The sequence below is a fragment of the Opisthocomus hoazin genome, chromosome 9, assembly GCF_030867145.1.
Source record: "Opisthocomus hoazin isolate bOpiHoa1 chromosome 9, bOpiHoa1.hap1, whole genome shotgun sequence".
Classification (NCBI taxonomy): Eukaryota; Metazoa; Chordata; class Aves; order Opisthocomiformes; family Opisthocomidae; genus Opisthocomus; species Opisthocomus hoazin.
Window position 1 is genome coordinate 30,226,208 of NC_134422.1, and position 13,931 is coordinate 30,240,138.

At 42.3% G+C, this 13,931-nt stretch overlaps 1 protein-coding gene across 6 annotated transcripts in view; it reads right to left on the reverse strand.

Moving 5' to 3' along the window:
* INO80D (INO80 complex subunit D) overlaps positions 1-11,792 on the reverse strand; it is a 45,986-nt gene extending 34,194 nt beyond the window's left edge. For 3 of the 6 annotated variants that reach the window (XM_075429715.1, XM_075429714.1, XM_075429709.1), the window contains exons 1-5: positions 11,386-11,792; positions 10,078-10,148; positions 2,748-2,858; positions 2,208-2,303; positions 1,857-2,103 (exon numbers count right to left, since the gene is read on the reverse strand). In XM_075429715.1, coding sequence (XP_075285830.1) covers positions 1,857-2,074 — 218 coding nt within the window. In that variant the 5' untranslated portion in view covers positions 2,075-2,103; positions 2,208-2,303; positions 2,748-2,858; positions 10,078-10,148; positions 11,386-11,792. Of the gene's footprint in view, positions 1-1,856; positions 2,104-2,207; positions 2,304-2,747; positions 2,859-10,047; positions 10,149-11,385 lie in introns of all 6 variants that reach the window. The other 3 variants (XM_075429711.1, XM_075429710.1, XM_075429713.1) reach the window with 3 other exon arrangements.
* Positions 11,793-13,931: the final 2,139 nt, after the last annotated feature.

The window sequence follows — 13,931 nt, forward strand, 5'->3', positions numbered from 1 at the left end:
AACATCTTTATATTGAACAGAGTGTGAAAAAAGTCTCCCAAGAAACAGATACAGGTTTGCCCCCCCCCCCAAAAATGTTTAGAACAGAAACAGTCTTATCACTAGCATTCACTAAATTTTATTGTTAAAATTAAACTCTGCCCTGAGAAGCAGTCTTTTAAAATATTCTTTCAAACTATCACATCCTCTCATTTGAAATTAAAAGTTTATTTTCTCCTTCAGACACCTGCTGTCCTCTTCAAGTACTGTAATGTGACACTCGACATGCAACTGAATTATTCTAATATAACATACACCAGATGTCATGACCACACTCCACTTCAACTTGAGAAAAATCAAAAAGAACAAAGTGTGAACTCAGTTCAAGGTGTAAAGAAAAATCTCAAATTCCATGGGAACATATGAAACCTAAAAAAGTGTCCTTAAGTAGTATCTTTTCTATTGTTTTCAAGCATGACCCCTGGCAAACAGCAACTCTGGCTCAGTCAGCTCTCGTATCTGAAATTACAGCATACCATTTGCGCTAGCAATTTCCATGATCATTTCTGCGAGCTTATTTGCAAAGAGCCTCAACTGTACAGTAGCAAAGAAACAGTCACCAACTGTCAAATTACAGCTTGAAGTTATTCATCTTGTGCCATTTGAGCATTTGCCCTACAGCTTTTGACAAACATTCATGTTTTTTTCTCACTTCATCAGTCTCCTCAGCTGAAATGGCAGGTGAAGTGCAAGTTAATTTAGAGCACAGTCCAACTGTTGTTTCAGACAAGAGAGGGAGCTGTGAGCTGAGAAGGAAGTTATATGTAGGGCACAGTGGGAACACTGCTAATAATGCAAAAGGTTAGTGAATTGCAGCTAATAATGTGAAAGGTCAGTGAATAGTGGTTTGATTCTTTTTTGGCATATTTGGTTTATATTTTAGGTTAAAAGATGCATTTCTAACAGAACAAGCCTCAGACAGTTAACACACGTTAATTAAATACTGTGTTACTGGCAAAATCTTCAACAATGACTCTGAAAAATTAAAGTCATATACACCTGGTAGCCAAGATCAGACAAATACTGGTATTTCAGCCCAAACAACACCAATGAGACTGATGTTCAGGAAGTCTTAAAGAGCAAGGAAGAACGGTTACAGCACAGGCTGCAATTCAGGAAATCTGGTTTGAATTCCCAGCTCTCCAACAACTTCAAGGACTATCTCTTGCAAGGCATTTAATACCTGGGCACCTTGGGCATCTTCATTTGGGCAGCAATGGGGAGAGGAAGAGGGGAAGCAAAAAAGAAAGGGAATGGACAGCACTTTCCCAGCTGGCTCATCTACTATCAAGTAATTTTTTTTTATTCCAGTAATACAACGTTACAGACCAATACCAAATCACAAACATTGAACCGTAATTCTGGATTCATCCCTACGTGTCACTTCACTAAGCCCAGAAGGTATGCATTTTCAATTGTCCTGAAAAAGTAGATGGAAGTGTACTTCTGGCACAGCTGGCCAAACAAGCAGGCCCTTTTAAGAGCACATACTGTGAGTGACAAAGCAAATTAATTAGAACAGCAGGTATTGTGTAGCAGGTTTGATAAACAGTTTACAGTGAATTTGAGAAAAGCAATGAACTCTCCCAAAAATTTCCCTGGGAGTAAGTTACTGCCCACTTTCTGAGTACTTTACTCCCACAGAAAACAAAATAAAATTTACTAGGCTTAAAACAAAACCCTCAAAGGAACATCCTGGAATTCAATCCACTCAGGCCAGTTCCTCCCTCATCCTGAAATCAGGCAGCATCTTAAAAGAAAACTCATGCCTATGTCCCAGGCACTTCCCACTTCGCAGATCGGTAACCACAACTCACCTACGGTCCTCAGATTTGGGGATGGGGTTGGTGCAGCGTTGGCTGTTATACTTGGCCACATATTCACATTGCTTGAAGGGGGCAGTCTTGTCCTCCAGAACGTGTCTGATACAGAAGGCGTAGCCGTTAAGTCGCCTCTGCTTGCACAGTTTGGGGCTATATGAGCACAAGGGCTTATTGTCAACCTCAGAGAAGTGTATGTGTTTGCCTTCATACATCACGTGACTCTATTCCTTGTGAACATCAGCTGAAATAATCAAAATATTAAGACAAATCACATAAGGAAAAAGAATGCATTCAGTCCTAGATTGTGTATTTCATTTTAGAGGAAAGAGGCACCCAAAACAATACCTGATTTTAAATCTTCTGTACCATATCAATGTTAAGAGGGAGCCCCAAGGACACTGCTATCCTGGAATGATGATGAATCAAGATGAAGCAGATTGTCTAAGGAAAATATCAAAAAGGTCAGTCAGAATAAAATAGATATTATTACTCTTTCATAAGTAAGTGTCTAGATGTAGCCACTAAACCTGTGGTTCAGCTAGCATCCAATAAGCCAAATCCACTAGCACAATACTTCTCAATCAGTAGTCACAGATCTTTGGAAATCATGAAAGGAAATTGTTGGGGGAAATAAAATTCTACCGCCACTGCACCTAAACCCGTTAAACAAAACTCCAGTCACCTACCAGAAAATGATTACGAGCTACAAGCTGAAAAAGGTTAAGTGTCAGATTAGATCACTTGCTTTCAGGAATCAAGCTGAATGATGATTTAAGTCATTTGATTGCAGAGGTTTTACTTCAAGTATCTTTGCTTACAAAAATGCTGGTGACTATCCTTGCTCTGCAAAATTTTAATTTCATCAGGCAGCGCAAGATGACAAACCTGACAAACAATCTTCAGATCTTTTGGCTGCCCACAGCTTCTGCAAGCATCAACAGGCAGTCCTTCCTAAGGTCACCACGGTTCTTCAGACCTTCTCCATCCTTACTGTACCTATTTTAGGTAAATGCAGGCATTAATCATGTCAGAGGCAGTACTCCCATAGATACCAGGAGGGCTGAAATGTCATTTCATCAAGAGGATGGTTTTTTTTCCCCCTGGAACAGACTCATGTAGTGCAAATCCATGCAATTATAAGGTATTTTTTCATTTCCCAACACTATGGAGTCTTTGGTAATCAACTTTACAAAAGAAAAAGCAAAAAAAAACCAAAAAAACCAAACCAAAACATCCTAAAGCAGCTTCAAATAAAATTAACACTACACATATTCTGCAGCTACTCTGTTCCACTCAGCTTACCCTGCAAAAAGCAGCTTTTATTCAGAAAGGCCATCATGAAGCACTGGATTAAACTCTTTTGAACATGGTATATTCAGTACTCAGTTCAGTTTTATATGTGTTATACACCAAGCAAAGGAATGTACACAGAGGTGATATTCAGGAAACATGTAATAAATTACAGGCATATGACAAACGTACAGATTACCACCTCAGTCAACTCGTGTTTCCCACGGCCCAAAATGGCAAGAACACAACTGCAAGGAAGGAGCCTACACAGACTTTGCAGGAAAGATGCAGCTTCCTCTTGTGAAGGTACAAGCCTTCACTTTGCACTGTATAAGAGCGCCTTGAGAAAAGGACAAGCATGATGGCACTGGGGGATCTAGAAAAGCAACTTTAAGTCACTAAGGTAAAACAAAACACCCTATCACTCTTCTAACAGTAAACTGCATAAACCAGGCCTTTTATTAACATACATCTAGCTGTAGAAGCAGTAAGTCAGAAGACTACTAAAAATTTTAAAACACTCACACTTCTTGAAACAGCTGTATATGCACACGTGCAGCGTACACAGCATACAGAATGGAGACACATGCTACAAAATGTAACTAGCACAAGTGACCTGATTAATCATTTGACAATAATAAGGATCATTTCATATTTCCTCTCTATACACATAGTTCCCTTTCCATGCACACATGCAAGCACACACCCCCAGGGGCAGCGGCCTTGCACTTTGCTTACATCAGAGAGCCAGAACACAACCACGGACATCTAATCCAGTTCCAAACACCTTCACCAACTTCTCTCGAAGCATGGAAGCACATCAAAGTACAGAGCACATACTATATATATTTGAAACTAATCACTGGAGTATGACCCTTCACAACACATCAGCCCTAACAAAGTTCATTGTTGGCTGTGCCCTTCAAAAACACAGAATGGGAAGAGGGAACTATCTCTTCTTTAGCATGCTGAGAACCAAATAATCCTTTCAGACACCTTTGCTAAGGCAGATACTGACACAGACTTCAGTATTATCCAGCAACAACATGAAGGAAAAACACAAATCCCATGATGACATGCCCACTACAGGAGCTGTGATCTGGGTTTGGGTCCCATATGTTTGAAAGCCTCCTCCATTACTATTGCAGCGAAAGTAGACTCAAATGAGTCTTAGCTAATGAGCTAAAAGTAGACTCAAATGAGTCTTAGCTAATTGCATCTCATACTCACAACAAAGCTTTTGGAAAGCCTTTTGCTCTGGAGTTTGCTTCTCTCAACAGTTAACCAAAGCTTGTATTTGGTGGCATATACTGGACAGGATGGAAAGCTTGAAAGAACAAGTACATCCTGCAGTTGGGGTGACTCACATGCTGCTCTCTATTTCTTTCTGTTTTATTTACCACCTTCTTTTAAGCTACTATCATCATGCTTTGCAGAGTTTTTGACAGATCAATGACCTTCTCTTTTGCACAACCCAGCAATATTTCTTTAGTGAAGGTTATCAAGCAACAGTTCCTCAGAATGGTTCCAAAGTAAACAGCAAGAAATGCATACCTGGTGTGCCTCCGTTAAGCTTCTGTAAAGAATCTCCTCCACAGTTCCCAGACACTACAATCCTGGATTTATTCTTGTGCCCCTAGTCTTATTTTTGGATTTAACACATAATTAAGTCTTATTTTTGCATTTAACTTGACTGTGTTAAGGCAGGCATAGTGTTTTACTTCTCACTGGTCTGAAAGATACAGGGCACAAGTACAATGCCATATGAAACATTTAAGCAAAAATACTGACCATAATCCTCAGGGAAACCAATGAGCTTGAACGCGAATTTTTAGGTTTATATATACACTAAGAGAAGCTCATGCAAATATAACCATGTTAAAAACCGTGATACAAATCAATTAGCGCAGCTACAGTGCAACGAACAAAAATAAAGCTAATATACCTAGCAGACAATGTTATACTACAAAAATCCCTACAGCTGCTCTCTCAAACTTGCAATTATATCTTTATTGGTAGATTCTTACACAGACGCCCCAAAAGACAGTGGCACTCTGTGGATATGCTGTCAGGATCAGAGACTGGAGTTTTGCTTAATCTAAAAAGAGATTTTTATTTTTACTACCATAGCATACTATATATATATTACAGAAAAAAAAACAACCATCCAACAAAAAAAGACTTTTAAATTTATTGATTCTGATTTAATTTGATGCAGTATTTTACTTTGAACAAAATATACGGGAGCCCTTGGCAGAACTTGGTTGCTGCTACATAAAAAGCACAAGAATGGAATAGGCACATGTAGCTTAATTGAAGAGAACTGAAACTATGCTTAGCTAAATAGTGGGTGGGGGAGAAATTATTTTTGTCCCACAGGAATCAGTAAAAGACGACGGAAACATGGACTTCCCCTGGAAAAATCAAATGCTTAAGCAGCTGTACTTCGCTCAAAAAATATCAGGGTACAAAACTTTCTGAAAGCTGTTTTGGGTTTTGCATATATACTCTACACTGAAGCTGTAGAAACGTTCAACAGAAACATAATTTATGCCTCCATATGCTCAAACTGGCTTTAGCAACAACCCATGAATGAGAAAACAGAGGCTGCTTCTTGAGGAACCTAGATTTTCCTTAAACAGCTGCCTCTAAATAAAAGATTTTTATCTAGTCTGAAGCAGTGGGGCAAAGACCAGAAGAGAACCCAAAAATGTGTGCCATTACCAAACGATGCAAGACATGACTGAGGTTTAAAAAAATCACAGTAGGGGATAAGGTGACTATAGAATGGTCATAAACCATATCACACAATATTAGAACCAGGGGTACTTGGTAAAGTTAATAAGAGATTGACTCAAAACATATTAAAGAAGGACTTCTTCATTTTTACTACTCACGGGTAGTGAACTGCTGGAACTTGCTGTCACAGAAGGATATGGAAGCAGACAGTGCCATCAGGTTCAAAAAGACAGCAGAAAAGTTCACAGACAATAGGGACCTAAGTGATGTCCCTGCTACCATGCCTAATTTAACAAATATGGATGTTGGAGGAGTAAGAGATGAAAACATTAAAAAGTGGCTGGGCTTTCACGCTCTCCTAAACAGCATCACTTACTCCTGCTGCCCAAAACAGAACACTAAGTTGGATCGACCCCTGATATGACCCAGCAGGGAATTTTATATGTTCTTATGAGGTTACTACTAACATCTGTAATTTGGTAACACATTCATTTCTCCCCTTCTCCCACTTTTTATTACCGAGCAGCTGACTGGAAGAAAATATTCTCCCCCTGGTAAAAGCCCTATCTGGACATGTGAAGAGCAACAAACTTAGCATCCCAGCAAGGCTTTATTGGAAAGACAGGCAGGACACAGCACAGCCACACTCTGCGACATCACCACTTAGAGCAAAGCTACTTTCCCTGCTGTGTGCAGCCACTGGTGGTCCATAAGACAACAGAATGTGGTTTGCAAAGTGACTGTAAAAAGAGAAATTAAAGACTTAAATACAGACAGGTACACACCTGTGCAGCCGTCAGCACCTGCTGTCAGGCATAGGAAGAAGCCAGCTCCCAACTGCTTTTAGTACTGGCAAGCAGGCATAATCAGTTCCCTTGCAGTGCACACCAGCTCCAAGACAACAAAGGTATAGCCCTGCACTCCACCTACCCTCTCCCAAAACAAAGTCTTTCAGAGAGGCTGGGAAACAGTGTAGCAGCAAACTTTGAGGGGGAATCTTCACTAGACCATACTGAGTATTGTCATACAGCAGTTTGGTTCCTGACATCATCTGTAGTCTACAAAGAAGTTAATGGGCTAGTCACTATTAGAAAACCCAAAGCATTTTGGCCCCAAAAATCAATCGGTAATTTTGCTGAAAATACTCAAGTATTTAAATCTTGTGGGTTGGATACATTCTTAAACTTACGCTCAGAATTTGACATACAAGGTACATTAAGACCCTTTTAGGCAATGGAATCCCCAAATGCATTTTAAATTGCAAGGCAATTATATGTCGGTGGTTAAAAGATGTATAATTAAGAGCACTGAGTTCAGAGCTTCACACATTGCATCCAAACAAAAGCCACGATTAAAGAGGTCTTAACCGTGTTGTTTCACATTTGCTAATACTAGCGCAGATTTCACGTTAAATTGATTGGTGTGTTCATGACATCTCACAGACAAGGTAAAATCATCTACATACGCTTCCAAAACCATCAGCTTGGGGCCAGAAGTGGAACATGGATCTCCAAGAACCTCAGCTTTTACAGAAACACAGATAATATGAACAGTAGTTTTATTGATTCCTCAACTTGACCAAGAAAGAAAAATTCCCTGCGTTGCCACTGTCTGACCCTTTTGCCGAAACTAACAATAAACACATAAAGATGTTTAGGCAATGGGGAATTTCATCCACTCAGAGACGAACAGAGACCATAAAAATCATTGCAAAAAAGACACTCACTTACAAGACACCTTACAGTAAAACCTTTCGGTCAGTATTAGTAAGAACTATATTATCAGAGAGAAAGTAAAAACATTCCTTTTTTCTATCTCATGCTAAGAGACTTTAGGCAACTAGTACCTCTCTGGGAAGTGCTCTGTTCTATCAAGAGAAGCTGCACCACATCTAATTGTGGTCGACATCAACACCACAAAGTTGTAACTTCTGACCCCATTCTGTGATCTAACCATAACTTTGGCTTAGTTCTGGTTATTTAACAGCTCAATTCTCTACTACGCTCAGCTACCAAACCAAGCCTGCTGTAATTCTGGAAACAAGAGTCTTTTTGTTGGTAAAACTATCCAAACTGAGACAGAAAACACTGGGAAGCAACCAAAGTCAACTGCAAGAGTTCCTGTAGGGAACTGTTTTATTAACTAGAGCACAATCCTCACTCCAGAGGACCTCCGAATAGCCCTGCAAAAGTCAAGGTACTGCACACATATATAAGTACCCTGACAGATCAATGCACTTAACATGTTAAGATCTTACCAGACATTTACCTGGAATCACATTTTGGACTACCTTTTTCATATGTTAAAATCTACCTAGGAAGATAGAAGCAGCAACACTGTCCTCATTCTGCCTTTTTAGAAAGCTTATTACTTCAACTCTGCAAAAAGGCAGTTTATATTGCATAAGGATGTCTGTTATATTAACAGAAAAGCAGCAGTATATTTTAGGCAATAGCAGTAATATAGATTATGCATCAGAATATAATGCAGTAAATACAGAATTAAGTATTATCCCTAATAATAGTAATGGCTAGAGAACTTACAGATTTGTAACAAGTTTGAATCAACAGCAGAAAACGTAACTGAGAGGAAACAACTCTTTTTGTTCCAAAACTGAACAGGTTCTTCTTTTTGTTTTCCTACACAAAATGAACTTCAGCAGGAATTTTAGTATCAGCTGATTTACTCAGCTGATAAACAGCACCTTAAAGAAAACATGACAAAGACAGCCCAAAGCCTAAAAAACAAACATTTAAGACTCTAAGAATTCAGAAATTTAGAAACTTCAAAGGATTTCTAAAGAGAAAAGATGTGAAGTAGGAAGATTCATGAGTGTTGCTAAGAGCACATTCCTATAGATTTCAATAAAATAATTTCCTAAACATGGCTATTCCTGACCTAAGGCTCAAGACAGGCTCCATATCTTTGGAAGTCTTTTGAACAAGGATTTCTCTATTTGAGCAGCAGGTCTCAGGCCCCAGTCCTGCAAACACATCCTCACAGGCAGATCCTCATGCTTGCACAGAAGCACACTCACTTCCATGTGGCTATAAACAGGCCCAGGTTTTGCCAGGGCAAGCGGGGCTGCAGAAAGGGAGTCTTCAGATGCAGCAACAAATGGAACATTTAGGCCATTGCAACATCGAAGAAATACACTTTAAAATGTTATCTTGAAATATCAAAACCATGACCCAGAGAGAAAGCAGAGACTAAACATACCCCAGTATACCTTGCATCTGTACTTGAACAGAAAAAAGGCTGCAAGTCCAAGTCTTTTATTTATTCAAATAACAGATAACTTGCACATGAGGTTAAATAAAATACCTTAGTCTTATTCTTAGTCCCAACGCTGCAAAGACAAAGAAGCTTATTTTCACACAATACAGGAATATCATTCTTGCTTCAGTGGGAATATTCAATCAATAAAGCAGTAGAGTTCCTCACAGAGCAGCCTTTTAGCAGTTACAAGCTACCAAAGTTTCAATATGGTATTACAATAATTTTGTACCTCCTGAGGATGTACCATACTGTGAGAACGCGGTACATGCAACTCCGTAGGACCAGGCCCCACATACAAATTCATTCACTCATCATAAAAATATTGAAACACCAAAATAACTCCCACTAATTAAATTTTGGGTTGCTTTCTGCAGACAATTTAGCTTTACAAGCAACAGGACTTCTCTGATGTACATATATATTACAAACAAATCACACAGAAGGCTGAAGACGGCTGCGAAAACGTCACCAAAGTGACAGCTTCATACAAAACACAGGCGCTCCAGTTCCTCAATCAGCAGCGGTACCTGGTGGGTACGGCCTTAGCGTGAAACCCTGCCAGCATGGGGGTGCCCACAGGAGAGGGCACTTGACTACAGGGGAGGGATGCGGTGCCCTAAATTTGCCAGTTTTCTTTTTAAGCCTACCAATCCTCAAAAATTGAGAACAGCCTTAAAATAAACCTTCACCGTATGTTGTTAAGTAACAAAGTTAGAACTAACTATAGATCTACAGATTTTAATCAGATGTCATAATATAAGGCTTTAAGGTAAGTGTTGCTGTCACTTCCAACTTTCATTCCAGGTTACCTGCTCAAAGCCATTAACGTTCTGAGCTAAACAACATATTAAGGAACATCTGACCCAAAACTAGGCACCTCTTGCATTAGAAACCGGAGCTGTTTCACCTGTGCGGGGCGAAGCGCGTTGGTGGGTTTTCCAGCGGACTCACTTCCCAACTACCAGACGTTCTTTGTCCCTGAAAAAAAGAAGCCTTTCATTTTCAGTCCTGGGGGACAGCAGCACCTCACAGGGACCCCCCTGCCCCGGCAGGACCCCCACCAGGACACGACGGGGCCAGGGCCCCAGCCCAGATGCTGCCCTTGGTGCGCAGAGGCAGCTGAGGCGATCCCCCGGCTGAGGGGCCCCGGCGCGGGCCCCGCGGGGCTGAGGTGGCTGCCAGCCCCGGCACGTGGCGGGGCGCGAAGCCGAGGCCGAGGCCGAGGCCGCCACCCCCCCCCCCCCTCCCCCCCCCCCGCTCCCTGCCTCGGGCGCCGGTGCGGGACCCCACGTGCCTGCAGCTTACGGCGCGGGGGGGCACTCCGACGGCCTCCCCACACCCCAAAACCGCCCCCCACCCCCCAAAAAAGTTGTGAAGCGAATCACCGGGCCGAGGGGGGACACCGGCGGGGGGGATGGGGGGGGACACACACGGGGCGGGCGGCGGGGGCCGTGGCCGCGTTCCGGGGCGCCCCCGCCCCACCGGCCCCGTCCCCACGGCCGCGGGGCGGGCGGCGGCGGCCGGGGGGGGAAGCGCCCCAAAAACGCCGCGAAACTTTCCAGGCCGCGGCCGGCGCGGCCCCGCACGCCCCGCGGGACCGGCACCGCCTCCGCGGCTCCGGACCGGGCTGGAGGAGGGGGCGCCGCTCCCCCCCAGCCACCGCCACTCATTAAAAGTCATTTCGGCAAATTAATGCCGCCCCCAGACCCCCCGTCCCGCGCCCCCCCTCGCCCCGCCGCTCCGCGGGGAGGAGGGGGGGGCGGGGGGGCAGCGGCCCCGGCCGAGGCGCCCCAGCCGCCTCCCCCCCACCCGCCAAGCCCCGGCGGCAGCGGGGCTCGGCCCGCTTTGGGCCCAGGGCCCGGCGCGGGGGGCCCGGCAGGGCGGAGAGCGGAGCTGCCGGGCCGCGCCGCGCTGAGGCCTAGCGCCCCCCCGGCCCCGTTCTCCCCCGCCGCCCTTCACCTCCCGGGCAAATGCGCTGCGGCGCTGCGCCCCGACCCTCCTGCTGGGCCCCGGCGACCGTCTCACCCCCCTCTGGCGCTCCTCTCGGCGCCCGAAAGCCCCAAAACCCCCCCCGGCTCCCCTCACCCCCCGCTGCGGCCTACACCGCCCCGGCCGATCCCCGGCCTCGCGTAGCCCGCCTCTCCGCCCGCCCTGCACCCTTCGCACCGCCTGCCGCGCTACGCGAGCCCGGGGATGCAGGCCGGGCCTGGCTTACCTTTCCAGCTGCTTTTTTTTTCTCCTCTCTCTCCTCTCCCCCCTTTCCCTCTGTTGGGCTGACAGATCAGAGTTTCCTCCCCAGCAGAGGGACTGGGAATGGGCTCGGGCTCTGTGCTGAGAAGCTGCTGCCCCCCTGGCTCTGAGAAGATCCTGCTTTTTGTGGAGAGGAAGCTTTGGGGGCTCTTTATTATTTTAAAACTACAAAGTGCTCAGAGGGTAGGTGATTATTAAGGGGAATCCCTGAATATATTCTCCAGCAAAGAAGGCAGGGCTGCTGGGGCTGCTCAAGAAGAGAGCCAGCAGCCTCCTACAGCACCACTACAGGCACCGAGAGGACATAACATCAGAGAGCGGCTCCTCTGCCCTCCAAAACAACAACTTTCCTACCATCTTGGAGGTAGCAGAGAGGGAGAGAGGGAGGGGGAAAAAAGTGCAGAAGGTTTTTATAAAGTGTCAGTTTGGGGGAGGGAGCCAAATGGCCAAAACCGGATTTTTTTATCACTTTTATGACTTTTTATTTTGAATAAAAACAAAATACAAAGGCATGTGGCTGAAGAAATAATTTTCTTTATAACCTGTTAAGATCAGCTTTCGGGGGGGGGGGAATTAAAAGGAGGTACAGTAAAAAATACATTTTTAGTAACTTTGTTTTTGTTTAAAAATTAAAAATTTCATATTTTTTCCTGTAATTTATAAAGCTGATAACTTTTTTGTCGTTGTTATAGTTCTATAAATTAATGCGTAATTGTGAAAGTTAGTGTAACTTTTTTTTGGTACTCGTACTCTCAGTAGAACAGCTGAGATCGATGCGGAGTAGTTTGGCGAAACTGTACCATTACGTCTTTCTCTCTCGGCATTGTAAATAAACCTGAATGTACAGGTAGGAAAAATTAGCTATTTTTAAATTTTTATTTTTATACTTTTTTTCTATAGTAGGGCCATGTAGAGAAGCTATGGGAGATTTAATGCAAGTGAGTGGAACCTGTGATATCTATCTGAGAAATTCTGATAATCTGTCATAAATTTAGCTTTGTGTGCCCTTCAGGATGGGATGTGAAAAAAATGAAGCTCATAGTAAGAAAATTGGAGGCAATAGCTGAATTTTGGTTTTAATATGTTCAAAGCACTTTGCAGCCTTCTAAAATCTGTTTTGGTTCTTTTTAAGTTACTGTTCTGGTTCTTTTTAAGTTACTGTTCTGATTTGGGGGCTTTGTTCCTGAGATTTATGAATGCTGTTATTCCTGACTTCTTTACGGAGTTGAGAAATGCTATTAATTTGTATTACAGTGAGTTGTAATATAAAATAATCATTGTTAGTTTTTTGTTGCAGATGTTTTTATTAGATTGTAAAAAGTATATGCAATGCTGTCAAAATTATGTCAAAACAATGTGAGATACTAGGGTGTATCTATAGGTGAAGACACCAATCACTGTATTCAGCAGACCTATGATAATGTTTCTTGAAATACGATTATGCACAGCCCTATTCAGAGGTGAACTCTGAAGATGCCGTTTTATTTGTCCTACAGGAAGGGGAAATAATTAGGAAACTAATGAGCTATACATTAAAAAAAAAGTATTGAAATTTTTTCCATTGTAAAAATTACTCAGGTGGTATAGGGTAATTGAACAGCAGTCAGACTAAGGTTATATGAATGCAGGTATTGAATTACTTAGTATGTTATCAGCTTTTCCCCCTCCTCTGTCAAGCCTCAAAGATGTTGTTTTAGCTCAGTTACTGCAATCTTCAAAAAAAAATTTTATTCCTGAATTTAGATACGCTCCCTTTTCAAAACATACTTTCTGAGTTTGCCTAGCTAGTATAGTGAGCGTAGTTCCTGCATTTATAATGGGTTTTTCATTTAGATAAATTAGTTTGAATTAAAGCATAATTAAAAGTCAGCTGATCCATGTATCAAACTGTGTTTTTTTTGTTCTGCAGGAATTTTTTAAAGTTATGGTTAGTCTACCTAGCATATTTTAATAATGCAGAGTGTTGGTGTTCTGTGGAGTTATTGCATAGCAGATATTTTTCTGTATCAGATTAATAATCCATTAAATGCATTATTCTGCTCTCACATTAGAATAACAAAAAAAAAATCAAATATGTTGCTCCTATATAATATTTTAAAATATTTTGTATTTTTTATAGAAGTAATGCATTAATTAGGGTACTTTATAATCTTACCAGTCATTATTGTGTGTTTTGGAGCATGAAGTATAATGACTCTTTTTGTAAGGTATTTAAACAAAAAAATAGTGTTATGTTCTATATCTAAAATTCATTACAGGAACGACAGGGATTACAAATGTTGGTCATACATGGAATGACTGAAAAAAGCCTTTTGAAATATTGCCAGTGAATGTATCTGAATGTATTTAGAAATTCAACAAGTGCAGCATAAACTCGTGTTTTCTTTTATTCTCAATAAATAAAAGACATTCTCATACCCCACTTTTGCAAGTGCTTGCAGGCCTGATTAATTCAGAATTGTTTGACAAATCACTCGCTACTTCCTTGCGTAAAACTCTTACCAAGTCGGT